General features: G+C 36.0%; 1 protein-coding gene across 17 annotated transcripts in view; it reads left to right on the top strand.

The window, feature by feature from the left end:
- ANKS1B (ankyrin repeat and sterile alpha motif domain containing 1B) overlaps window positions 1-27,515 on the top strand; it is a 1,210,519-nt gene that overhangs the window by 174,243 nt on the left and 1,008,761 nt on the right. For all 17 annotated transcript variants that reach the window (XM_037845547.1, XM_037845538.1, XM_037845540.1 and 14 more), the window contains exons 3-4: window positions 745-901; window positions 6,445-6,741. In XM_037845547.1, coding sequence (XP_037701475.1) covers window positions 745-901; window positions 6,445-6,741 — 454 coding nt within the window. The remainder of the gene's footprint in view (window positions 1-744; window positions 902-6,444; window positions 6,742-27,515) is intronic.

Here is a 27,515-nt window from a genome sequence, read left to right on the forward strand (position 1 = left end):
GAGGAGAAAGGTAAGGGAAAACAGAAGTAAGAAGAACACAGTTTCAAAGTATGTTGTGTGCCATAGCTCAAAAGTTATTACACTTTTTTCAACCCTGAGCTTATTCTCCAGCTAGCTTGTCAGAGTCCCTTACCTACTGGGCCTTCTGCTTTTCTGTTTTCTCTTTTATATGCATCTTCACTCCTTTACTCCAGTTTTCTACAGGAATGACATATAAAATCCCTAAATGTCTCTTTGTAGTATGATAATTTTTTTTTTTTTTTTTTTTTTTTTTTTTTTGGTAAATAGGGAGCTAGCTTTTAACCTCAACTTTTCCTTTTCACTAAGTCTCAGAAATGGGCTATCTGGAAAGATATCTTCCTTTCAACAATGGGAGGAGGCATTCTTTTAATTTATTTTTTCTTTAATCTTTCTGTTAATGAAAGAAGATAAATTTTTCTCAAGTGAATTCTTTTAAGTAGTTTCATTGGTTAGTTACTGTTCTCCACCCATGCCCGCATTGCCACCTCTGTCCCCACCTTTCTGGTGGTGTTTGTTTTCCAGGTAAGCAGAGAGCAAAATTTTGAATAGGTAAACTCATAAACCCAATTTTGCCTTAGTAATTTGGATGATTACTCTGAAATTGCTAGCCAGCACCTGGTATTTTTTTCATAATTATTTGTTTAATAAAATCTTTGTTGTTTCCTTATTTTCTTTTCTGTTGTGTTCTGCTTTTTTTTTCTTTTCTTTTTTCTTCTTTCCTAGGGACATAGTTCTTAAACTACTTCAATATGAGGCATCAACAAATGTAGCAGACAACAAAGGTTATTTTCCTATTCACCTGGCTGCTTGGAAAGGAGATGTGGAAATTGTGAAGATTCTTATTCATCACGGACCATCGCATTCCAGAGTCAATGAACAGGTGCCCTGTCAAATATTTGCTCATGTCACAATTTTTCTAGAGTTTTGTGAAAGCAAAGCCACACTAAACAATTGATTATTTTAATCTTTACCCTGATAAAGACATTTTTGCTGCTGAATTTCCTAATGGAGAAATTTGAAAAATTCTGTAGTATTGGATATGATGCACTGGCACTAAGTTGGGGCATTTGTAAAGCTATTTTGTTAACAAGAAACTCCTTCATACGGGGATTGATGGTAATATTTTGCCTGCATTATAAAGTATTAATTTTGATTGCTGAATATTTAAAGATAGAACAGAATCTACATTTGTAATGTGAATTAGAGTTTTTCTTAATAAAAATTTAGATGCTAAAACAATAATGATAGCTATGATTTGCATGATGCTTTACTATTTACATAGCACTTTCACAATAAGTGCAGTGTTGTGAATCAAAATGCAGGATACAGCTTTGCTGGTTACCTGCATATGTCAAGGTTAAGTAGAGTAAAATCTAGCAGCCGTATGTAGGGAAAGATAAAGTCAAAATCTTTATAAATACAAGTTAAACATGACGTGTCTTATCCAATATTATACATAAAGGAAATATTTTAAAAATATTTAAAAAAAGGAATCATTGAGTTATTCTAAATGAGTAAACCACAGATTCCAGGAAGTAAAATATGGTCCCCTAATACAGCATGATGACAAACATCTTGAGCTCTGTATGCCCCCTGCTGTTTCCATTTTGTAAAACTATATTTGAAAAACAGCAAGCAGTCCAACAATTGGATTACAGCCATGGCATTAAGCTGTAGGTTGGCAGTTGTCCAATATCAATGCGAGTATGTTACTCCAGGGCAAGCACGGCTAATAAAGTACAATTAGCATATTGTTTATATGGTTAGAGACTTTGCAGGCCTTTGACTGAAAGTCAGACTAAAGAATAAAAAGTAACAGTTGTAAACAGAGAAGGGAAGAGAAAAGTAATTTCAACAAAATGCAGCTATTGAAAGGACTAATCAGGAAAAAACATTTTACTAATTGAAAATGTATAATTACTACTAATCACAATAAAAATTCTTGTGCTTACAGTTTACAAAAAAAATGCAGAATATTTTTATGAGAATATACTCATAAATTCAGTCTTTTTAAAAAGATTGATGTGGCTATCTTTATTCTCATATAATTTTAAAAGGAAATTTATGAGAATGCTCTTCTGCTCCTCAGAAATCCAAACCATAAATCCTTTATGGAATGAGCCATCTGGTGGTTATTCTTAAAACTGTCTGTAATGTTGCAAAGCAAACCTGAAATATTAAAAATGTAAGCAATCCAAGGTTAAACAAGAGGATGTTAGCCTTTAAAAGCAAAATATTTTTGTTTAAATGGCATGGAAATAAGATAAATAAATAGAATTCATTTATATTTGAAAGCTTAAGATTTTAAATGGCATGTAACTTAATGGCACATTTTAAAGAGAAACAATTGTTTTCTGTGATGTTGGCCTGAGCATTAAAATACAAACAGAATGTTTAAGGAGATTAGAATTCAGAGTTCTTTTTTCACTTCTATTGCTTTGTGTTGTGATGTTTATTTGCAACAAGTTTTAAGTTTCTTGAGTTTTTTTCATGCCGTGTTTTTAGTATTTTTTTGTTTACGTGTTATTATGTGCATGCTCTTTTACTGCTGACATAGTCTCTTAGATAGCATAATTTCTCCAACATTTCTGATGTAGGAATTTTATTTTCATAAGTAACTTTTGATTTTAACTTTCTCCCCACCCCCAGTGGGTTAGAAATGCTTTAGTTATTTATAAACCCATATGTGTTTTAACAAGAGAGGAAAGGAAGAAAAATAGTAATTAACAATTATTGAGACATGATAAGAAAGATACTGTGCTAAGTACTCTTACTGCAATATGTTATTTAACTCTCACAATAATCCTCTGAAGTGTTTTTATCACTCCCATTTTATAGATGAAAAATCAGGCTCAGACACACTAAATAACTTGTATAAGGCCACATGTTCCTGAATGACTAAAACTAGTCCTTAAACAATGTCTCTTGACTCCAGAGCCGTCCACAGTAGCACATTGGTAACCTCATCCTAAATGCTACCACCTATGGGTGTTTACCATAGGCCAGCATTGTGCAAAGGCCTTTATATACATTATCTTACTAGGCCCTACAGAAGCCCGATAAGAGAGGTATTATCATTTCTGTTTTATATATGAGTAAACAGCCTTAGAGATACCATTTAACTTGCCCAAAATATCACAGCTATTAAAGCGATGCTGCCATTATTTGAACCCAGGTTTTTCTCATCCAAAACCCAAGCTCTTAATCAATTATGCACTATGTTAGGATGATAAAATTATGCATCAGTCTTCCTGATTTCTGGAAGTTATCTTTGGTTTCTACTACGGCTTTCTTTGAAAAGTAATTCTATCTTATATTTGAATATCACTTTAAGGCTTATAAAGCATTTTGCTATATGTTATCTCTTGTGATTTATAAACTATACTGCAAGGTTTATAGAGAAGGCAGTACTTTCGTTTCACAGACAAGGGAAGTTAGTTTCAGAGAGATTGAGTGATTTACTGTTGATAGTAAGTGGCATGTTAGCACTTCAACCTAGGCTCTGGTCACCATTCCGTAGTGCCCTAGAATTAGTAGTCAGTTTAGGATGACATAATTTTGAAAAACTAAGTGAACTCTGTACCCTCGTTATGATTTTTATTAATTGCCACATTCTTCCTATATTTTATCAACTGACTTATTATTTCCTTTCTTCTAATGTTGCTTATGTTTTGAATTTATGTTTCTCTGGACATTCATCTTTTTCCCTCTTTCAACTTCTGTTCCTCTTTTTTTCTTTCTTTTAGCATTAGGGCAAAAAGCCAGAGAAGCCTTATCTCATAATTACAGTGCCTTTGCCATTCACCAAAACTTGAACCCAACTAATGTTAGTTTCCATCACTTTTACTTTGAAGCAAGATCTTTTGGTAAATAGCTTTTGCAATCCAGTGTTGTTCTGCCAGCCATTGTCTGGAAGTGTCCTAATTTTTCGGAGAATAACGGTTTGGTAATAAAGAAGGAATCCAAAACCTTTAAGAATGTTCTGGGTGGACAGACTAGCAGTTATTAATCAGTTCTTCATCACAGGCTTTTTATTTTAAATTAGGGTTTTTAAAAGACCAATAGTGAATGTGGACAGAAGTATGCAGTCATGCCTTTTGTCAGGATGCTATGTTTGTGGTCTCTACTTTATGTGCTGATCATGGATAAAATCTGTGAACATTTTCTCTTGGGTAGGTTTCAAATGACTGAAATAATTTTTCTTGAGTCTGGACAGTCCTAATTGGTGTTATTAGGAAAAGTTTCAATTTTGCTTTTATAATTTTTTAGGCTAGGGGCCCTGGAAATGTAGAGAGGCCTTTGAGGAATCATTACTTTATAATTAGCCTTTCTCTTTTCTCAGAGAGGTACCATATTTTGAAAAAGAGATTGAATCTCTTTCAGACCAAGAGGAAATTTGGTTTGGCCAGGCAGCATATTATTATATCCTATTTTCAGGGTATAAGGTAATAAGACTGATTTCCTGTTAGAATTATAAAACTTAGCCAAATAAGAAAACTGGGAGTCTGACACTATATGCACCAGTCTCTGTGAGGAAGTAGCCTATCATAAACCATTCAAATCAAGTACAAGAGTGGCCATCCACAAATGATCAAACAAACAATACCTCTAACTAGATTTCCCTTCTATCAGATCTTAACTCTTTGTTGACTGTCTCCAAGGAGTGGGATTTTCTTCTGGGTTTGGCCTTCAAATGCTCTTTCCTGATATTTACTTGAAAGGTAAAGTTGTAAGACTTTTTAAAATTTATTTATTTTTCTTGCCATTCTCCTTTTTAAGTTTTCAAGTCTTCCTCCTAGGCTGTCAATTTTTTACTTTCTTCTACCATTCAGATCAAGGCTGTGTTACTTTCAGGAATATTATGATTTATTTGGGCTTGTGCCCTCCTGGTCCCTGTGTTATGGTCAAAACATCTATCAAAGCAGCTACTTCCCTTTCCAACTTGGTTGGTATTCATCCGGGTGCCATCTCTAGAAAGTCTGCCTTCAGATCCCTAGTTTCCTTCTCTTGATCTTTGACAATATAGCAACCAATGGGGGGCAGGATGCTATGGTGGAAAGAGTGTACATAGGTTTTGGATTTTGACAGACATAGGTTCCAAAAAATCCTGACTCTGTCTGGGCATGTGAATGTAGCCTTTTTGTATATTAGTTTCCTCATCCATGAAATGGAGATAATAATACCAATTTTGTAGGGTTGTTGTAAGAATTAAATGAGAAAATGTATATAAATTTTTAGGTGTTCTTCAAATGGTAGTAGTTGTATTTGGTATTGTGGAGGGCAGTTGATACGATGATTACAAACACTGACCTTGGGTCTAGACTACATGGCTTCATACCCTGGACCCATCCTAAGAGGCTGTATGATTGAAGGCTAGTTATTCAACTACTCAGTACCTCAGTTTCTCCATCTAAATACAGGGATGATGTTTAGTCATCGTGTTGTTGTGAGGATTAAATGAATAAACATATATGGAATGCAACTGTGTCTGGTACATTGCATTAGCTATGCTGATGACTCTGATGATGACAGTCCCCCTTTTCTCTGCAGACCCCACGTTTAGTATTGTATTCTTTTTACTAAAATTTCTTGTTCACATTTCTCTTGACTGAATCTTCCACCTCGTGAATACGCATAACCCCGTCTACCTACACCATCTACTTGAATGGTCCCAGGGGTCCATCTGCCTTGCAGTTGTTTCAGTTTTCTCTGTGTTAACATTTTTGATTCTGCTAAATTATTAGGGAAGTTTTATTGATTTTCAACAGAAATAATTACATGACCCCCTCTACTTATAGTACTGTGATAGTCCTGGTAACTTGTCTGGAAATGGGTCTAGGTCTGCCTACCAATTCATAATTATGTTTTGAAAAAATACTATCATATCTTAGTGTCAGCATTTCTTCATTCTCTTTGCAAAAGAAAGAAGCAGTGACTTGTACTTACACGGAAAAGGAAATGAAATTTAATTTGTAAGTTTATCATTATCAAGAGTGTATCACCTTAACTATCTTTTGGAAAGCTAGACTTTTAGAAATATGTTATAATTGTTATTAATCTCTCCCACTAACCAATGTCAGGGAGGCGGGGTGTACAGATAGCACTGATCATCCAGGCCCAGCAGGGCCACTAACTAACATGACTAAGTCATTTATCATTCTTGGAAATTGAATTGGAATATGTAATATAGGAAAAAATTTTGATTTTCCCTATGAAAGTGATCATAATAAAATGTGATATTTTGGATGCAAGAAGTGATAGATGCATTAATCAAATCTAAAATTCAATCAAGCGTACATATTAAGATAGATAAATCTTAAACTTACATTCTTGAAGCATGTCAGTGTTAACTTACCCTGTTCGGATTTTGATAACTAATGGAATTTATGAAAACTTGCATTTTTGTATCTTTTTCTTAAACAGAATAATGAAAATGAAACTGCTCTACACTGTGCAGCTCAATATGGACACTCAGAAGTAGTTGCCGTTCTCCTAGAAGAGCTCACTGATCCTACAATCAGGAACAGCAAGCTAGAAACACCCTTGGACCTGGCGGCACTCTATGGACGGCTTAGAGTGGTCAAAATGATCATCAGTGCACACCCTAACTTAATGAGCTGCAACACTCGAAAGCACACGCCTCTCCACCTCGCAGCACGCAACGGTCACAAAGCCGTGGTACAGGTGCTGCTGGAAGCAGGAATGGATGTGAGCTGTCAAGTGAGTCTCCTTTTAGCTATGCCTTAAATGCAGTGATGCTCTTGCTTTGCTTTGAGATTATTGATGTTAAAAACTACATGTAGAAATCTGACCATTATTCAGTCAAATAGTCCACATATATTTTTGTAACTACTGAAATTCAAGGTACTCTGTCACATGGTGTTGGGAACTATGAAGAGATAGAAGGCATTGTCTCTAACCTCATTCTAGTCTGAGGGCTATACGCATGAAAAATTATTAGTAGATGGCAATTCTTTGTGGTATCATTAGTAATTGTTTTTTTTTCCTCCCAGTATCTTGCATATAGTGTGACATACACTAGGAACTCAATCAAAGTTTAATGAATGAATACATGAAAAAAATCCACTTTAACATTTTTGAGCATGTACTTTGTATTTAGCACGTTGACTCAATTAGAATTCAATTCAGTTCTCAAAGCTATCCTATGGGATTCAAAACTATTAATTTCCAGGTAACAGAAATTATATTTCTGACCAATCATTCAAAGACTTAAGAAATTGCCTCAGGACACATAGCTGATAAATGCAGAAATGGAAATTAGTTTTCTGATTCAAGTCCAGACCTCTTATCAATAAAAGTGTATGGTCCATACGTGGCTAATGAAGGAGAGATCACTGTGCCTAAGGGCAATTAGAAAATGTTTTATTGAAGAGGTTTGATTTGAACTGAGCCTTGAAGGAAGGACAGCATTTGCATAGGTTTTGTTTCTCTACAAGGCAAAGGTAGCCTACTTTTAATTCTGTTTTAAGTTAATATTAGTTCCAACTCCAGAGTTAGTCTTTTTTTCTTTTGCCATTCTCTCCTCACATGGTTATTTCTTGGCTCCTAAGTTGGTGGTAACATTCTCATCTTAGAGAAACGTTTGGTTCCTGTCAGATTGTAGCCTTTTCCCCAATGTATCAGTAAGCTATTGCTGAATAACAAACTATCCCAAAAGTTAATGCCTTAAAATAACTTTATTTAGCTTGCAATTCTGGTGTTGGCAATATTGGCTGAACTTACCTGGGTAGTTCTGGTATTGGCTGGGTTCTTCCATGGGTCCGGAGTCAACTTCAACTCAGTGAAGTGGCTCTGCTTTTAGGGTGGGCTGGATGTTGTTTCAGATGATGATGAGAACACCATGTTTCTGTCATAATCCAGCAAATCAGCGTGGGTTTGTTCACATGTAGTGGTTAATTTCCAAGAGAGAGAGAATGAGATTGTACAAGATCTCTTGAGGTATAAACTTGGTACAGGGACAGTGTCACTTGTTCCACATTTACTTGGCCAAAACAAGACACAAAAGCAGCCCAGATTCAAGTGGTGGGAGAGTAGACTCTAATTCTTGATTAGAGGGTGTTAATTTTAAAATGGGCATGAATATTCAGAGAGGAAGAATTGTGGCCAATCTTACAGTCTGCAACCTCCAGGTGGAATTAGTGCTTGACTGTGGGGTTACTTTTCCTAGGAATTGTTCAAAGGTTGCCACCTGTTTCTTTCAAGTTTTTCTTTATTGAAATTTTAAAAATCTTAGACCTTCCTATTCCAGATTTAAGGTTGGCACCCTGAATCAGTGTTTTCATTAGAGCTTTTCCTGTGCTAATTAGTTGTTTAGATATTTGTAATATCTTTTCTCTGTTTTCATAATTTCTTATTTATTCTCCTGTGACAGCCTTGCAAATTAGTACAATATTTTTTTCCTAACCCTCCTATTAAAAAAAAAAAACGTTTGTCATCTAAATGTTGAATTTCTCTAATCTGGATTTACTGGTTTTATAACACTTCTGCAATATTTCTAAATATAATTACACAGACTACTTTATAATCAAGAACTTTCGCTATGGCTATTTGAGATCCATAAGCCACTTGGTTTCCATGGCCAAGAGCTCTTCGTTTTTCATATTTGATTACATGACCATAAGAGAAAGCGTTTAGATTCAATTTTATAAAGGTTTATAGTACATTTCTTTGTGTGCAAAACACTATTTTTGTGCTTTTGGAGAGTTAAAAATAAAAAAGATCTCTGAAAAAAATTTATTGATCAAGACTAAAAAAGCAAGACTAACTCATATGATATTATAATAAATGACAAGAAAGATAAAGATATATAGGTGAGGAAATATATATTTTAAGAGGGAGAACATGGGAAGATAATGATTGAAGTGACATGGACTTTGAAAGGCCAACAGGACTCTGAATTCTAAGCATAATTTAGCCTGCAGATGTGAATTATTTCGCTAAACGAGTGTTTTAAAATATTGAATTTGAATGCCTTTAGATGAGGTATATGTTTTCCAAGGTCTCAGCCACTCTGCCATTTCATATCATTGCCACTGTCATTCCTTTAGATTTTCTTCTTGGCCCCTGACAGCATTTGGGTTTGATGTTCGTTATCAGAGGAAAGGGGCACAGTATCTTCAGACCGTGGTGTGTACCTCATCAGACACATCAGGGCTGATACCCGAGCAGGGTGGGCAACCTCTTGTGTTGCTATACCTCTTTCATTGATGCTCACTCTACAATTTTCCTTGAAGGTTTGCAGAAGTGGAGCTTACAATAAATTTCTAAAATATATCTCAATGAAATGAATCTACCATCAGATACAGCTCGCCTTAGTTGATGTTTTGCTTTCGTTATTGTTGCTTATTGATAGAAAACATTTTTTTTGGTCTCATTACATTTTTTTGCATGTGAATATTTAATTTTCCTGTATTACTCAAGTTAATTGCTCGCTGCTATTCCCATAAGGTTCATGGTAACATTTTTTTAATATCAAATTTGAAGTAGATGTTTATTGATATTCTCACTGACTGAGAGTGAACAATACCAGCCAGTAACTGTAAATTGTTTCAGTGGATTTAAAATTCATTAAAAGAATTCTAGTTAACCAGTTGAAAATTAGCAATATTAATAGTAATCCCACTGGTAAATTATAGTAATACATTTTTAGACTTTAATTATGTTCAAGTTATTATGAATAAATCTTTAATATTTAGAGATGATTTTGGAGGATCTTGTCTTTTCTTTTTAATTGCAAATATTTTTAAATGCAGTATTTGTGTTTGTATTTTTTGTAGCAGTTTTGTTTTCTGCTTCATTTCTCTCTGAGCAATCTTAAATTATCACACATTTTTGAACTAGTGAACAACAGCATTTAATTCCTGTTCTTATTATATTGACTGTTAAAACCTTTAGTCTTAAAAGTTGTCTTAATAAAGAGAATCTGTCACATTAAAATATTAGGAAAGTAAGTTTGAATTGACAAGATATACCCTCTTGAAGTTAGCAATTATTTCTATGTATTTTGACCCTGATTTTAAGGAACTAGGTGGTAATGGTACCTTGTTATGCTAGTGATATTACTGTGTGTGTTTCTTTTAAGTTCCTCTCATTAAAAACTTCAAGTGTTAAAGCACTAGTATATTATTGTCAGTTAGATTTTATATGAATTAATAGAAATGAAATTAAGGTTACAGAAAATTAATAATGAAGAGTACAAGTTACCATGCTAGGAGGTGTTAAGATGCAACACTGAGTAGTTTTCCCTCAATGTGCTTCTAATGGCAGGAGGAATAAGTTATGTGTCTAAAGCAACAGCTAACATGTTTGTAATGCATTCACTCTCCTACTTGCTTGGGTGATTATTTCATAAACTTCTCCTCCCACGCCCTTAACATATCCTCCCATATTTTCCTTCTCTGATCACAACTTTACTTTTATTTCTTTGAGAAAACAGAAGCAATCAGATACTCTCAACACCAAAAGTCATGGAAATGTATAGGGGCCAAAACCAGAAAAGAAGTTAAAATCCAGGGCTGTAAACATTCACATTTTCTCTCTTTTCCTCCCTTCTGGTTTTTCTCAGTTTTGGTGCTACTGAGACTTGACTTTAATAAACATTTCCAATCAGTGTGGGAATTTACTTTGTTTTCATCAGCAAATCAATTATTGACACTAATATACATGTTATTTCAGTTCTTCTCACTTAGCTTTTTTTTGGGTGTGTGTGTGTTTTTTTTTTAAATTCAGTTTTATTGAGATACATTCATATACCATGCAATCATCCATGGTGTACAATCTCACTTAGCTTTTTTCATCACTAATTGTGTTCAGAGGATTTTTCCTGAAAGGTGCTGAGATATGATTACTTTATATCAGTTTACTGGATAACTCTGGAAATATTACTGTGTTACCAACTACGTAATTGTATATTTTGGAAATTATGTTTATTTTAAAAGATGGATTCCAAAAAATGGAGAAATTTGATCCATATGAAAAGCAGGACTGAAATCCTGGGGGTTGGGACCTTTGGCTTCACTTATTTTAGCGTTATCTCTGAGAATATTTTGGTCTAAATACGATGTCAGGAGAGTGCAGTTTTCAAGGTTTGGCCAGTTGTCGGTTGTGGATTTGGGGCAGGGTGCTGAGATGACCAGAAGGGTGCTGATTTGAAAGAGGATAGTAGTCACTGACTCTAGTTAGGGGGTGATAACTACAGGTTACATGATTTTTTTAAAAAAACTGACTATATGTTGACAAAATATTCAATTTTTCTAGTCTACGGTGAAAGGCATAGAACTATTAGGGAATTGGCCTATATTTTGGAAAGGAAAAGTCCATAGGTTTGATATATTTAAATTCTTTACTCTTTGTGATAACACTGTACAAGCAGTAGTTAGTATTCCTGCTAGCACTGTTCATTGTAGATTTAATATGAGAACAATCCTTTTCATTTTGACAGTTATATTATTTTACCAAAGAAGCTATTTACAGCAACCTTGGATTTAGAAAAATGGATTGATTTTTACAGTCCAAAAAGATGTTTATCTACAAACCTTTTATTATTTTTTTCAAGTACTCTATGTGTGCAAACACACAGTTTTGATTTAACATTTAGCATTTTTATCTTAAAGTAAATGATAAACACATGAATAATTTTAAAATGTTAATGTCACTGACGTTATTTAAAACAAGGTTTTCCTTATTACTTTTTAAAAAAAATTCGTAGAGAAGTTGCACATTTACAGAGAAATCGTGGATAAACTACAGAGTTAATATATACCACTCTGCTATTAATACCTTGCATTAGTGTGGTACGTTTCTTACAATTCATGAAAGAACATTTTTATAATTGGACTGTTAACTATAGTCCATTATTTACAGTTGGGTTCACTGTGTTGTACAGTTCTATGATTTTAAAAAAATTTTTATACTAGTAACATAAATATTGTCTAAAATTACCCCCTTTAATCGCATTCAAATATATAATTCTGTGCTGTTAATTATGTTCACAGTGTTGTGCTACCATCACCATTGTCCCATTACCAAATTTCTTCCATCAACCCAAATAGAAACTCTTTTCAATTTAAGGATTAACTCCCCATTCCCTACTCCCATCCAAGTCCCTGGTAACCTATATTCTAGTATCTGATTCTATGAATTTGCTTATTGTAATTATTCCATATTAGTGAGATCATACAATATTTGTCCTTTTGTGGCTTGTTTCACTCAACGTGATGCCTTTAAGTTTCATCCATGTTCTTGCATGTATCAGAACTTCATTCCTTTTTACAGCTGAATAATGTTCTGCTGTATGTACATATCACATTTTGTTTATCCATTAATCAGTTGATGGTCACTTGGGTTGCTTTCCTCTTTTGGCAACTGTGAATAATGCCACTATGAACACTGGCGTGCAAATATCTGTCTGAGTCTCTGCTTTCAGTTATTTTGGGTGTATAACTGGAAGTGGGATTGTCAGGATATATGGTAATTCTATGCCTAACTTTCTGAGGAACTGCCAAACTGTCTTCCACAGTGGCTGCACCACTTTACATTCCCATCAGCAATGAATCCTCTCCAGCACTTGTAATTTACAGTATTTTAATGGTAGCCATTCTAGTGGGTGTGAAATGGTATCTCACTGTGGTTTTAATTTACAAATCAAAATGGTGATGAACAGCCTTTCATGTGCTTTTTCACCATTTGTGTAACTTCTTTGTAGAGATGTCTATTCAAGCACTTCTTCCCAGTTTTTAGTTGGGTCTTTTTATTGTTGAGTTGTAGGATTTCTCTACACATGCTGGATATTAAAACCTTATTGGATATGTGGTTTCCAAATATTTTCTCCCATTCTGTAGAATGTCTTTTTACTTCCATGATAAAGTTCTTTGATGTACAAAAGTTTTTAAATTTTGATGAGCATCCCATTTATCTATTTTTCTTTTGTTACTCGTGCTTTAGGTTTAAAGTCTAAAAACCATTGCCTACCACAAGGTCCTGAAGGTGTTTCCCTATGTTTTCATCTAGGAGTTGTAGTGTTTTGGCACTTATATTTAGGTCTTTGATCCATTTGGATTTGATTTTTATACATGGTGTGAGATAGATGTCTACCTTTATTCTTTTAGATGTGTGTATACAGTTTTCCCAGCACATTTGTGGAAGAGATTATTCTTTCCTGGTTGAGTGAACTTGGCACCCTTGTCAAAATCACTTGGCCATAAATGTGAGGGTTTATTTCTGAACTCTCAATTTGATTCCATTGGTCTATATGACTGTCCTTGTGGAGTACCATGCTGTTTTGATTACTGTGGCTTTGTAAAACATTCTAAGATCAGGAAGTGGGAGTCTTCCAACTTGGTTCTTCATTTTTAAGATTGCTTTGCCTATTCAGGTTCCCTTACCCTTCCATATAAATTTGGTGATTGGCTTTTCCATTTCTTCAGAGAAGGCTGTTAGAATTTTGATTGGGATTGCATTGAATCTGTAAATTGCTTTGGGTAGAATTGACGTCTTAACAATACTTTGTCTTCTAATCCATGAACACAGAATGTCTTTCCATTTATTTAGGTCATCTTTTATTTCTTTTAGCATTGCTTTGTAGTTTTCTGTGTACAACTACTTAACATCCTTCTTTAGATTTATGACTACTTATTAGATCCTTTTAGTTGGTATTTTAAATGGATTTTTTTTTCTTGATATCTTCTTTGGATTGTTCATTACCAGTGTATAGAGCCACTGCTGATATTTTTTTAAATTCAGTTTTATTGAGATATATTCACAAACCATACAGTCATCCATGGTGTACAGTCAGTTGTTCAATGTACTATTATGTGGTTGTGCATTCAAAACCACAATCAATTTTTGAACATTTTCATTACCAAACACAAAAAAAGAATAAAGATTAAGGTAAAAAAGAGCACACAAAACATTCCATACCCCCCATCCCTCCCTATAATTCATTTACATTTTGTCCTCATTTTTCTACTCATCTGTCCCTGGATAAAGGGAGTGGGAGCCAAAAGATTTTCACAATCACACGGTCATACAGTGGAAGTTATATAGTTATACAGTTGTCTTCAAGAATCAAGGATACTGGGTTGCAGTTCATCAGTTTCTAGCTATACCAATACATTAAAAACAAAGGGATATTTGTATAACGTATGAGCATAACCCCCAGAATGACCTTTTGACTCCATTTGAAAACTCTCAGCCACTGTAACTTTATTGTGTTTCATTTCTCTTCCCCCTATTGGTCCAAGAAGGCTTTCTTGATCTCATGATGCTAGGGCCACGCTCATCCCCGTGAGTCATGTCCCATGTTGCCAGGAAGATTTACATCCCTGAAGACATGTCCCATGTAGGGGGGAGGGCACAGAGTTTGCCTGCTGAGTGGGCTTTGAGCGAAAGAGGCCACATCTGAGCAACAAAAGAGGATCTCTGGGGGTGACTCTTAGGCACAATTTTAAGTAGACTTAGCCTTTCCTTTGCAGCAACAAACTTCATAAGTGCATGCCCCTAGATTGAGGGTTTGACTTTCTAAATTGATAGTCCCCAATGCTTGTGAGAATATCAGTATTTCCCCAGGTGGGGAAGTTTAATGTTTCCATATTTTCCTCCAGTCCCTAAAGGGGGCTTTGCAAATACATTTTTATACTCTGCCCAAATTTCTCTGGGATGTATCGGGGCTTCACACTAACCTGTACAAATCAACCAGATTTCACTCCCTATTCAAAGTTCCATGTAATTATGGTATTTGAATAAACTGAACATGCAAGTTAAATTATATAGTGTGTTACAAAAAATATAGATTTTACACCTAATAAATGTCTCTTCCTTTGGTCTCACACAGAGGTTGAGGTTTTAAAACACTGCTACTTTCATTCTTTACCCTTTAGTCTGATTTACCTTAGTCCGAACCAAGTCCATTTTGTTCATATCGCTGTACTTGAAGTCTGATCTCTTTTTCACACTCTTTAACATTTGTTGTATGGGGTGATGCTAACATTCATAGCTGCTGGACTCTGGCTCTGAGTCTCTGGTGTCACATGGATACCCAGAGTTCCAAGGACTGACCAGGTTATACACAAAGAGCCCAGAATCTCAAAATTTAGAAATAGTCACTACTACTCACGAATAGATGTAACTGCTGTAAGAGCTTACAATCTAGGAACTTTTACAATAAGGCTTCCCCTGATAACCTGTGTTCTCAGATTCAGTTGTTAGAGTTTGTACATTATAGTTAGTCCATATTAGTGAGGCAATAAAATGTTTGTCTTTTAATTTCTGGTTTATTTCACTCAACATACTGTCCTTAATGTCCATTCACCTAGTTGCCTACCTCACAACTTCACTCTTGTTGTAGCAGCTCAATATTCCATTATATGTATACACCACTTTTTACCATTCTTTCATTAGAGGATGTACCCTTAGGCCACCTCCATCCAGTACAAATCGTGAATATTGCTGCCATAAAGCCCACTGTGCAAATGTCCATTTGTGTTCCTCTTTTCAGTTCTTCCAATTATATACCCAGTAGCAGGGTTGCAGGACCATAGGCAACCCCATTCTTAGCTTCCTGTGGAACCACCACATTGCTCTCCAGATGGGCTGCACCATTCTACTTCCTCACCAACGGTGATTAGGTACATCCATTTCTCCGCAGTTTCTCCAGCACTTGTATCCCTTTTATTTTTAAACAGTTTTATTCACACACCTCCTAAGTGAACAAGCAAAGGTTCCCAGTCTAATCACATAGTTATACATTTACCATCTCTATCTATATGAGGACATTTCTGTTTCTTCACCAAAGAAAGAGGGAGAGGAGAAAAAAGAAAAATGAAAGAAAAAAATGACAACAAAAAGCAACAAAAGAAAAAATAAAATAAGTATAAAATACAATAAAAAGGTCTGACAATAACACAATGCCAAGAATCCCATATCACTCCCCTATATCCCCCTTACAGACATTTAGCTTTGGTATATTGCCTTTGTTACAATTAATGGAAGCATATTACATAGTTACTATTAACTATAGACTCTAGTTTGCATTGATTGTATTTTTTCCCCAACACCATCCTATTTTCAACACCTCACAAAGTAGACATTCATTTGTTCTCCCTCATGTAAAAACAAATTTGTACATTTAATCACCATCATTAACCACTCTAAGTTTCACTGAGTTATATGATCCCCGTACTTACCTTCTATCTTTCCATCTGGTGTCCCATATGTCCCTAATCTTCCTCTTTCAACTGTCCTCACAGTCATCTTTGTTCGCTGTACTTATAATATTGTGTTACCATCACCCAGTATTGTGCCATCCATTTCTGGATCTATAAAATCAATCGTGTTGAACATTCTGTACTCCTTCAGCATCAACTGCCCAATCTTTACTCTCTTTCTATCTCCTGATATCTTCATTTATACACTCTTCTGCAAACCTCTCTCTCCTGTCCTTTCCTATCTGTCTGTAGCACTCCCTTTAATATTTCTTGTAGAGGGGGTCTCCTGTTCATAAACTCTCTCATTTTTGGTTTATCTGTAAATGTTTTAAATTCTCCCTCATTTCTGAAGGACAGTTTTGCCAGATACAGGATTCTCAGTTGGCAGGTTTTCTCTTTCAGTATCTTGAATATATCATAACCTGCTTTCTTGCCTCCATGGTTTCTACTGAGAAATCTGCATTTGGTCTTATCGAGCTCCCCTTGTATGTGACGGATTGCTTTTCTCTTGCTGTTTTCAGAATTCTCTCTTTATCTTTGACATTTGACAATCTGATTAGTGTCTTGGAGTAAGTCTGTTGGATCAATGCTGTTTGGGGTATGTTGCACTTCTTGGACCTGTAATTTTCTTTCTTTCATAAGACTTGGGAAATTTTCATTGATTATTTCCTCTATTATTCTTTCTGACCTTTTTCCTTCTCTTCTCCTTCTGGATTACCTATAACACATATATTTGTGTGATTCACATTGTCCTTCAGTTCCCTGAGCTCCTGCTCATATTTTTCCATTGTTTACCCTATCTGTTCTTTTGTGTGTAGGAATTCAGATGTCTTGTCCTCTAGTTTAGAAATCCTTTCTTCTGCCCCTCCAATTCTGCTGTTGTATGTCTTCATTGTGTTTTTCATCTCTTATGTAGTGCCTTTCATTCCCATAAGTTCTGCCATTTGTTTTTCCACATTTACAAATTCTGCCTTATGATCACTGTGTCTTTTTTATATCCTTCATCTCTTTTGTCACATTTTCTTTCAACTCATTGATTTGATTTGGAAGATTTGTTTGAACATCTTTGATTAGTTGTTTCACCTCTTTAATCTCAGTTGAGGTGTTAGTTTGTTCCTTTGACTGGGCTGTATCTTCATGTTTCCTGATGTGGCTTATGATTTTTTGCTGTCTAGGCATCTGATTTTCTTGATTAAGTTTTTCTGGAGGTTGTTTTCTCTCTTTTGCCTTGGGTTTTCTGTTGGTTTTCTTTGATCTCTCTATTTCTTTGTTTCTCTCACTGGCCAGTTGTCAGATTGGCTCTGTCCCTCAGTCTTTCTGCAAAATCAGGCACCCACTGTGGCCTGCCACAGGGATAGGAGGTAGGCACTGGGCAGCCCAGAGAGTTCACTGTGTATGGTAATACAGATCTCCTGGCTTCCAGTGGTGCTCTGTTCCCTTGCACTTTCTGAACTGTCCAGCAGATGGTGCTGTTTGGTAACTTAATCTCCCTCAGAGGCTGCTTTGCCTCCAAGCACAGGGTGCATAAAGTGAGTTGAAACTGGATTCTTATGCCTTCACTTTGCTGGCTGCAGTCTGTCTCAGTGTGGGGCTATACCTGTGGCAGAATACTCCCTCAGCTCACCCAGTACTCCATCCATCCCCAAAGCAAGGAAATGGCTGCTGGCTGCTGCTTCGCTCAAGGGTGGAGGAAGGGCTTTCAGACCCAGAGCGGGAAACACTGTCTGTTCACGTTTTCTCAGTTTCTTTGTCCCTCATTGACCTGCACCTTTAGATGTTCTCCTCTGTTTCCTGGGTCTTCAAACAGTGGGGCATGTCTCACTTCTGTGATAGATTTTAAAATCTGTGTCCCTGGAGGGAGGGTCCCATCTGCTGATTCTGTGCCTTTCCCACACGGAAACTGGGTGAGGGGTAGGGAAGATGACTGGCTTGTTTGGGACAGAAGATTCCAACCTGATATTTCTTCTCTTTCTTCAGTTCAGCATCTGTAGCGCTCTTCTCCGATCTATATCCTCCTCTAGAGTTTCAAACCATTCAGAATTGTCTTTTTTTTTCATTGCATCTCTGGAGAGGAGTTTTCAATAGCTGTTTTTGTCACCATGTTGTTGATGTCACTTTCCACCACTGCAGATTTTTGCATGTTGAAAAATTCCACTTTGCTGAATTTGTTTAATAGTTCCAATAGCTTTCTTGTGGATTTCTCAGGATTTTCTGTATATAGAAATACACTGCAAATAGCGAAAGTTTTACTTCTTCCTTTCCAATTTGGATGCCGTTTCTTTCTTTCTTTTTTCTAATTTCTCTAATGAGAACTTCCAGTACAATGTTGAATAGCAGTGGTGACAGTGGGTATTCTTGTCTTGTTCATGATCTTAGAAGGAAAACTTTCAGTCTTTCATCATTGAGTATGATGTTAGCTGTGGGTATTGCATAGATGCTCTTTATCATACTGAGTAAGATTCCTTCTATTCCCAGTTTTCTAGGTGGGTTTTTCAAGAAGTGGTGCTGATTTTGTTAAAAAGCCTTTTCTGCATCACTTCAGATGATGATGTGTTTTTTCTCTTTGTTCTGTTAAGTTGGTGTATTACAGTTACTGCTTTTCTTATGTTGAACCATCCTTACATACTTGGGATTACTCCCAGTTGATCATGGTTTATAATTCTTCAGTTGCTGTTGGATTTGGTTTGCTAGTATTTTGTTAAGAATATTTTCATCTATTCATAAGGGATATTGGTGGGTTGTTTTCTTGTAATATCTTTATCTGTCTTTGTTATGATGGTGATATTTGCCTCATAGAATGAGTTAGGGAATGTTCCCTTCTCTTTCATTTTTTGGGAAGAGTTTGAGAAGGATTGATATGAATTGTTCTTGGAATGTTTTGTAAAATTTCCCTGTGAAACTATCTGGTCCTGGGCCTTTTTGTTGTTGGTGGGAGATTTTTGATTACTGATCCATGTCTTTACTAGTTATTGGTTTGCTGAAATCTTCTGTCTCCGTGAGGTAGGTAGTTTGTGTGTTTCTAGGAATTTGTTTCATCTAGATTCTCTAATTTGTTGGTATACAGTTAACAGTAACATCTTTTAGTCCTTTTTATTTTTGTGGGGTCAATATTAATGTCCCCCATTTAATTTCTGATTTCAGTTATTTGTATCCTCTTTCTTTTTTTCTTAGTTGGTCTAGCTAAAATCTGTCCATTTTATTGAGTTTTCAAAGAACCAACCTTTGATTTTGTAGATTTTATGTTTTGTTTTTTATTTCTCTATTTCATTTATCTCTGCTCTAATTTTTGTTATATCCTTCCTTCTGCTCCCTTTGGGGTTAGGTTTTCTTATGTTTCTAGATCCTCCAGTCTTGAGGTAAGATCTATGATTTGATATCTTTCTCCTTTTTTAATGTAAACATTTAGAGCTGTAAATTTCCCTCTCAGTACTGCTTTTGTTTCATCCCATAAATTTTGGTATATTGTGTTTTCACTTTCATTTGCCTCAAGATATTTCCTAATTTCCTGAGATTTCTTCTTCTTCTTTTTCTTACGTTTTATATTGTGAAATATATATACAGAACAGTGAGAACTTTCAAGGTGCAATTTAACAAGTAGTTGGAGAGCAAATTTCGAAGAATGTTATGGGATACAGTTCTACAATTTCAGTTATTTCCTTACTGTGAAATATAAGATATATACAGAGCGGTGATAACTTTCAAAGTACCATTTAATGAATAGCTATAGCACAAAATTAAAAGAATGTTATGGGTTACAGTTCCCCAATTTCTGTTATTTCCTTCTAGCTATTGTAATACCCTAGCATCTAAAAAAAAAACTTATATGAAGATTCAGTATTCATAACCCTTTGTTGAATCCTATTTTGTCTTTTGCTACCCCTTCCCCTTGTTTAATCAGTTTCTCAGTCTTCAGGGACATCTAGGCAGTGACCACCCTAACCTGTTCATATTGAAAAGGGGTGTCATCATTATTGGGTAGAGGGCTACATCTGCTTGGTGTTTTTGAAAAGGCTGTTGCCTCTGAGCTTTGGAACTTATCTGGCATAGGAACACTCTGGAGGATTTAAATTTCTGAAAAATAAACTTAGTGAGTGAAACTTTTATAGAGTCTCAGCCAGGGACCTAGCTATTTTGGTAGTACTGTTGGTTAGGGCTTGTCATACTGTGGCCATTTGGAATATCTAGTTAGAAATTGCTCCAGGAGAGCCTCTCAACTCTATTTGAAATCTATTAGCCACTGAAACCTTATTTTGTTACCTTTCATTTCACTCTTTTGGTCAAAAGGCATTTTAAATCCCTCAGTGACAGGTCCAGGCTCATTCCTGGGAGTCGTGTACCATGTTGCCAGGGAGAGTCACTCCCCTGGGAATCACGTCCCTTGAAGGGGGAAGGATAAGGAATTTATTTGCAGAGTTGAGGGCTTGACTTATGTGGTAGGGGTTTCCTAATATCACATAGCATATATTCTGTCCAAGATAAACAGTGTCTCACACCATCTTCACTTAATTGTAGAATCACCATCACTCTCAATTTTAAACAATTATCATAACACAAAACACCCCCAAGCTCTTATCAGCCTCTAATTATTCTTCCCTAGTATTATTGTAGTACTGATAAGGTAGCCTTATAAAACATAGTCTATAATATGCAATGGATAGTTTTTCCCATATACCACTCTGTTGTTAATTCCTTGTACCGGTGTCATACCTTAGAAGTATATCATGCAAGCACTTATTTATATTGTAGTGCTAATCTGTGGGCTACATGACTTTAAACAACCCTTTTTGATCATGTTTTCCTTCATTGCAGCACTGATACTTATAATCCCATTAATGAACAGTCATCATCCCTGTTCAATCCCATACCTTTAAGTTCACCCTCATTAACATGTCTGTGCATATTAGGTTATCATTCTTCCTTCACTAGCTTCTATCTCTAGGTCCCCAGTATTCAATACTGTAAGTCACTGGTTTTACATTGTTCAGGGAGTTCATAGTAGTAGTAATATACAATACCTCTCCCTTTGTGTCTGACTTATTTTACTCAGCATTATGTCTTCAAGGTTCATCCATATTGTCATATGTTTCAAGACCTCATTCCTTCTTATTGGCTGTATAATATTCCATCATATGTATAAACCACATTTTGTTTATCCACTCATCTGTTGAAGGATACTTGGATTATTTCCATCTCTTGGCAATTGTGAACAATGCTGCTATGAACATTGGTGTGCAAATGTCTGTTCATGTCACTGCTTTCAGATCTTCTGGGTGTATCTGAGAAGTAGAATTGCCAGAGTGTAGGGTAACTTGATATCTAGTTTTCTGAGGAACTGCCAAACTGTCTTTCACAGGGGCTGTACCATTATACATTCCCACCAGCAATGAATAAGGGTTCCAAACTCTCCACATCCTCTCCAGCATTTGTAGATTCCTGTTTGTTTAATGTCAGCCATTCTAATTGGTGTCAGATGATATCCCATTGTGGTTTTGATTTGCATTTCCCTAATAGCTAGGGAAGATAAACATTTTTTTCATGTGTTTCTTTAGCCATTTGTATTTCTTCTTTGGAAAAATGTCTTTTCATATATTTTGCCCATTTCATAATTGGGCTGTTTGTACTATTGTCATTGGGTTGTAGGATTTCTTTATATATATGCTGGATATCAGTCTCTTATCAGATATATGGTTTCCAAATATTTTATCCCATTGAGTTGGCTACCTCTTCACTTTTTTGACAAAGTACTTTGAGGTACAGTAGCTTTTGATTTTGAGGAGTTCCTATTTATCTATTTTTTCTTTTGTTGCTTGTGCTTTGGGTATAAGGTCTAAGAAGCTACTGATACTAGGTCTTGCAGATGTCTCCCTACATTTTCTTCTAGGAGTTTTATGGTACTGTCTCTTACATTGAGGTCTTTGATACACTTTGAGTTCATTTCTGTATGGGATATGAGGTAGGAGTCCTCGTTCAATGTTTTATATATGGATATCCAGTTCTCCCAGCCGTATTTGTTGAAGAGCTGTTCTGTCCGATTTCAGTGGATTTGGGGGCCTTGCCAAAAATCAGTTGACCATAGATCCGGGTGTCTAGTTCTGAACTCTCTGTTTGATTCCATTGACCAATATGTCTATCTTTGTACCAGTACCATGCTGTTTTGACCACTGTGGCTTTATAGTAGGCTTTAAAGTCAGGTAGTGTAAGTCCTCCCACTTCATTCTTTTTTAGAAAGTTTTTGCCAATTCAAGTCCTCTTTCCTTTCCAAGTAAATTTAATAACTAGCTTTTCCAAGTCTGCAAAGTAGGATACTGGAATTTTGATTGGAATTGCATTGAATCTGTACATGAGTTTGGGTAGAATTGACGTCTAACGACATTTACCTTCCTAACCTTGAACATAAAATATCTTTCCTTCTATTCAGCTCATGTTTTATTTCTTTTAGTAAAGTTTTGTAATTTTCTGGGTGGAGGTCTTTTACATCCTTCGTTGTTTGTTCCTAGGTACTTAATGTTTTTAGTTTCTGTTGTGAATGGAATCTTTTCCTTGAGTGTCTCTTCATTAGGTCATTTCTAATGTATAGGAACATTACTGACTTTTGCACATTAATCTTGTATCCTGCTACTTTGCTAAAATGGTTTATTAGCTCAATTATCTGTATTGTTGATTTCTCAGGATTTTCCAAATAGATGATCATATCATCTGCAAATAATGACAGTTTTACTTCTTCCTTTCCAAGTTAGATGCCTTTTATTTCTTTGTCTTGCAGATTGCTCTGGCTAGAACTTCTAGCCCAATGTTGAATAATAGTGGTGACGGTGGGCATCTTTGTCTTGTTCCCCATCTTAGGGGGAAGGCTTTCAGTCTCTCCTAATTGTGTACTCTGCTGGCTGTGGGTTTTTCATTTATGCCCTTTATCATATTGAGGACATTTCCTTCAATTCCTACCTTTTGAAGTTTTTTTTATCTAAAAAGGTTGCTGAATTTTGTTGAATGCTTTTTCAGCATCTATCGAGATGATCATTTGATTTTTCCCTTTCAATTTGTTAATGGATCATACTTTTTAATCCATTTTGCCAATATATATATTACAATATATTGATTGACTTTCTTACGTTGAACCACCCTTGCATGCCTGGAATGAACCCCACTTGGTTGTGGTGTATGATTCTTTAAATGTGTCTTTGGATTCAATTTGCAAGTATTTTGTTGACACTTTTTGCATCTGTGTTTATTAGGAATATTGGCCTTTAGTTTTCCTTTCTTATAGTATCTTTATCTGGTTTTGGTATTAGAGTGATGTTGGCTTCATAAAATGAGTTAGGCAGTGTTCTTTTTTCTTCAATTTTTTGAAAGAGATTGAGCAGGAATGGTGTCAATTCTTTTTGGAAAGTTTGTTGAAATTCCCCAGTGAAGCCATCTGGCCCTGGGCTCTTATTTGTAGGAAGCTTTTTGATGACTGATTGGATCTCTATACTTATGATTGTTTTTTTGCGGGTTTTTTATTTCTTCTTGGGCCAATCTAGGCTGTTCATGTGATTCCAGGAAATTATCCATTCCCTCTAAATTGTCTAGTTTGTTGCTGTATAATTGTTCATAGTATCCTCTTATTACTTTTTAAATTTCTTTGGGATCCACAGCAATGTCCCCCCTCCCATTTCTGATTTTGTTTATTTGGGTCTTCTCTCTTTTTGACTTCGTCATTGTAGCTAACGGTTTGTGAATCTTGTTGATCTTCTCAAAGAACCAAATTTTGGTTTAATTGTCTCTATTTTTTTTTTTTTTGTTTTTTGTTTTTTGATCTCCATATCATTTCTTTCTGCTTTAATCCTTGTTATTTCTTTTCTTCTACTTACTTTAGGGTTAGTTTTTAAATCATTCTCTAGCTTCTTTAGTTGTTGAGTAAGATCTTTGATTTAGCTCCTTCTTCCTTTTTAATGTATGCATTTAAAGCTATAAATTCTCCCCTCAGCAGCACCTTCACTGCATCCCATAGATTTTGATATGTTGTGTTCTAATTTTCATTCATCTGTAGATATTTACTGATTTCTCTAGTTTCTTCTTTGACTCACTGATTGTTCAGGAGTGTATTGTTCAGAATATTTGTGAATGTTCTGGTTCTTTGGTGGCTATTGACTTCTAGTTGCATTCCATTATATTCAGAGAATGTGCTTTGAATAATTTCAATCCTTTGAAATTTATTGAGTCTTTTTTTGTGCCCCAACATATGATCTATCCTGGAGAATGGTCCATGAGTGCTTAAGAAGAATGTGTATCCTGGTAATTTGGGGTATACTGCTGTATATATATGTCCATTAATTCTAATTCATTTATCACATTGTTCAGGTACTCAGTTTCCTTATTGCTCCTCTGTTTGGTTGTTCTGCCTATAGAAGAAAGTGGTGTATTGAAGTCTCCCATTATTATTGTAGAAGCATCTGTTGCTTCCTTCAGTTTTGCCAATGTTTGTTTTGCTCATGTACTTTGGATCACCTTGATTGGGTGTATGAACATTTATGATTGTTATTTCTTCTTCGTGAATTGTCCCTTTTATTAATATATAGTGTCCTTCTTTGTCTCTTATGACACCTTTTGCATTTAAAGTCTATTTTGTCTGCTGTTAGTATTGTTATTCCTGCTTTCTTTTGGCTACAGCTTGCATGGAATATTTTTTTCCATAATTTCATTTTCAATCTTTTTGTGTCCCTGGGTCTATGATGAGTGTCTTGTAAACAGCATGTCAATGGATCATACTTTTTAATCCATTTTGCCAATCTGTATCTTTTAATTTGGGAGTTTAATCCATTCACATTCAATGTTATTACTCTGAAGGCAGTTCTGGAATCAACCATGTTATGTTTTGGCTTTTATTTGTCGGATCTCCGTCCCTCTTTTTTTATTTCCTTTAAGTTACCATTACTAATATTTTTCAGTGTGCCCTTCTCCAGACCTCTTTTCTCTTTTTTTTCTCAGCTAGTAGAACTCCCTTTAGTATTTCTTGCAGGACAGGTCTCTTGTTAACAAATTCTCTCAGCATTTGTGAAAATTTTAAACTCCCCCTCAATTTTGAAGGAGAGCTTTCCTGGATAAAGAATTCTTGGCTGGCAATTTTTCTCTTTTAGAACCTTGAATATGTCATACCCCTGCCTTCTCACCTCCATGTTGCCTTATGAGTAGTCAGTATTTATTCTTATGTGGTTTTCCTTGTATGTGATGAATCATTTCTCTCTTGCTGCTTTCAAGACTTTCTCCGTCTCTTCAGCATTTGACAATCTGATTAGTATATGCCTTGGAATGGGTTTATTTGGATTTATTCTATTTGGAGTTTATTGGACATCTTTGATTTACATATTTATGTCATTTAGAAAGGTTGGGAAGTTTTCCCCAACTGTGTCTTCAAATACTCTTCCTAGCCCTTTACTCTTCTCTTCACCTTTTGGGACACCAATGATTCTTAAATTTGTGCAGTTCATGTTTTCTGTCATTTCCCTGGGATCCATTTCAAATTTTTTTATTTTTTTCATCCTTTGTTCTTTTGTGCATTCACATTCAGTTGTGCTGTCCTCTAATTAACTTATTCTTTCTTCTGCCTTTTCAAATCTGCTGTTGTTTGTCTCTAGTATATTTTTAATTTGATCAGTAGTATCTTTTAGTTCCATAAGAGCTGCTGTCTTTTAATTTCCTCTTTCAAATTCTTCTTTATGCTCTTCTAGAATCTTCTTGATGTTCTTTATGTCTTTAGTCAGTTCATTGAAACTGTTTTGGACATTTGTGTGTATATCTTTGATTAATTGCTCCAAGTTCTCGATCTCTTCTGGCTTTTTAATTTGGTTGTTTGGCTTGTCCATATCTTCTTGTTTCTTCATGTGCTTTATAATTTTCTGTTGGCCTCAGGGTATTTGCTTGTCTTGATAAGGTTTTTTTGGGAAACGCAGGTTTATTTGAACATTTATATAAATAAAATTTTTTTTTTGCAGAGCTGCAGCTTGCTGGAGTGTATGTTCCCTGTCTTGCACTCTTGAGCCACTTCTCCTCCTCAAGCCAGCTCTCCCCCAGCATTGCCTGTGCACTGGGCTGGGTCCAAACTGGGTTGGAAGCCAATGAGCACACCTGTTCTCTGTGTGCACTGGTGACTTCCAGCCCTGTGGGTGGGGGTGGGGGGAGGTGGTCCCACACAGTTTAGCAGGGAGTCTGCTCAAGGGCACAGTGTATCTGGTGGTTCCTGTGGCTCTGATTGGACCTCCCTGAGGCTGTGGGGTTGCGTGTCTTATCCTGCAGCTCAGATGTACTTCAGCCCCTGTCCACCATGCACCTGCAAGCCTCTAGGGTTGCGGCGGGTCTCCTGGCTCTTCTGTGCAGCCCCCTTCCTCTCCCCACTTCTTGGCTGTGCACACTGTTGGCTTCTGTACAGGAAGAGCAAATACAGTCACCGCAAATCTGCTGAATCCTGAGTTCCCTCACAGGAACTCCTGGCTGTGGGTCTGTGAAGGGTTATATCCCCTGCTAACTGCTGAGTTGGGTGCATGAGGCATGGAAAGCTGCTCCCTCCCCCACTTGGGGGCTGGCTTCAGCTGCCAGTCCCCGGCAGCAGTTCCAGCCAAACACACTCATCCCGTCCTTTCATGCGCTGTCTCTCTACCTCTCTCTCTAAGTTCCCACCCTGTGTTTTAGAAGTTCCTGACCAGCCAGTCACACCCTGAACTGCTGTTCTGGAGTGCTTTCTTCCCTTTAACTACTTTTTTTCATGAAGAAGTTTACTCTGCCTCTCCTAATCTGCCATCTTCCCAGAAGTCGTGATTTCTTCTTTATCCCATTGATTAAGAGTACTTTGCTTAATTTTCACATATTTTGAATTTTCCATTTCTTCCTCTGTTACTCATATCTAGTTTTGTTCCATAGTTGTTGGAGAGGATACATGGTATGATTTCAGTATTTTTTTAATTTATTGAGACCAGTGCACATGTGATCTAACCTGGAGAATGATCTATGTGGACTAGAGAAAAATATGTATTCTGCTGCTTGTTGGGTGAAGTGTTCTATATATGTCTGATGGGTCTAGCTGGTTTAGAGTATCTTTCAAGTCTTGTATGTAGTCTTTATTGATCTCTGTCTAGATGTTCTATCCATTACTGAAAGTGGTGTACTGAAATCTCATACTATTAATGTAGAATTGTCTATTTCTCCCTTCAAATCTGTCAATACTTGCTTCATATATATTGGGGCTCCATTAGCAGTTGTGTATATATTTGTAATTGTTCTGTTTTCTTGTTGAATTGA

The sequence above is a fragment of the Choloepus didactylus genome, chromosome 8 (genome assembly GCF_015220235.1).
Source record: "Choloepus didactylus isolate mChoDid1 chromosome 8, mChoDid1.pri, whole genome shotgun sequence".
NCBI lineage: Eukaryota > Metazoa > Chordata > Mammalia > Pilosa > Megalonychidae > Choloepus > Choloepus didactylus.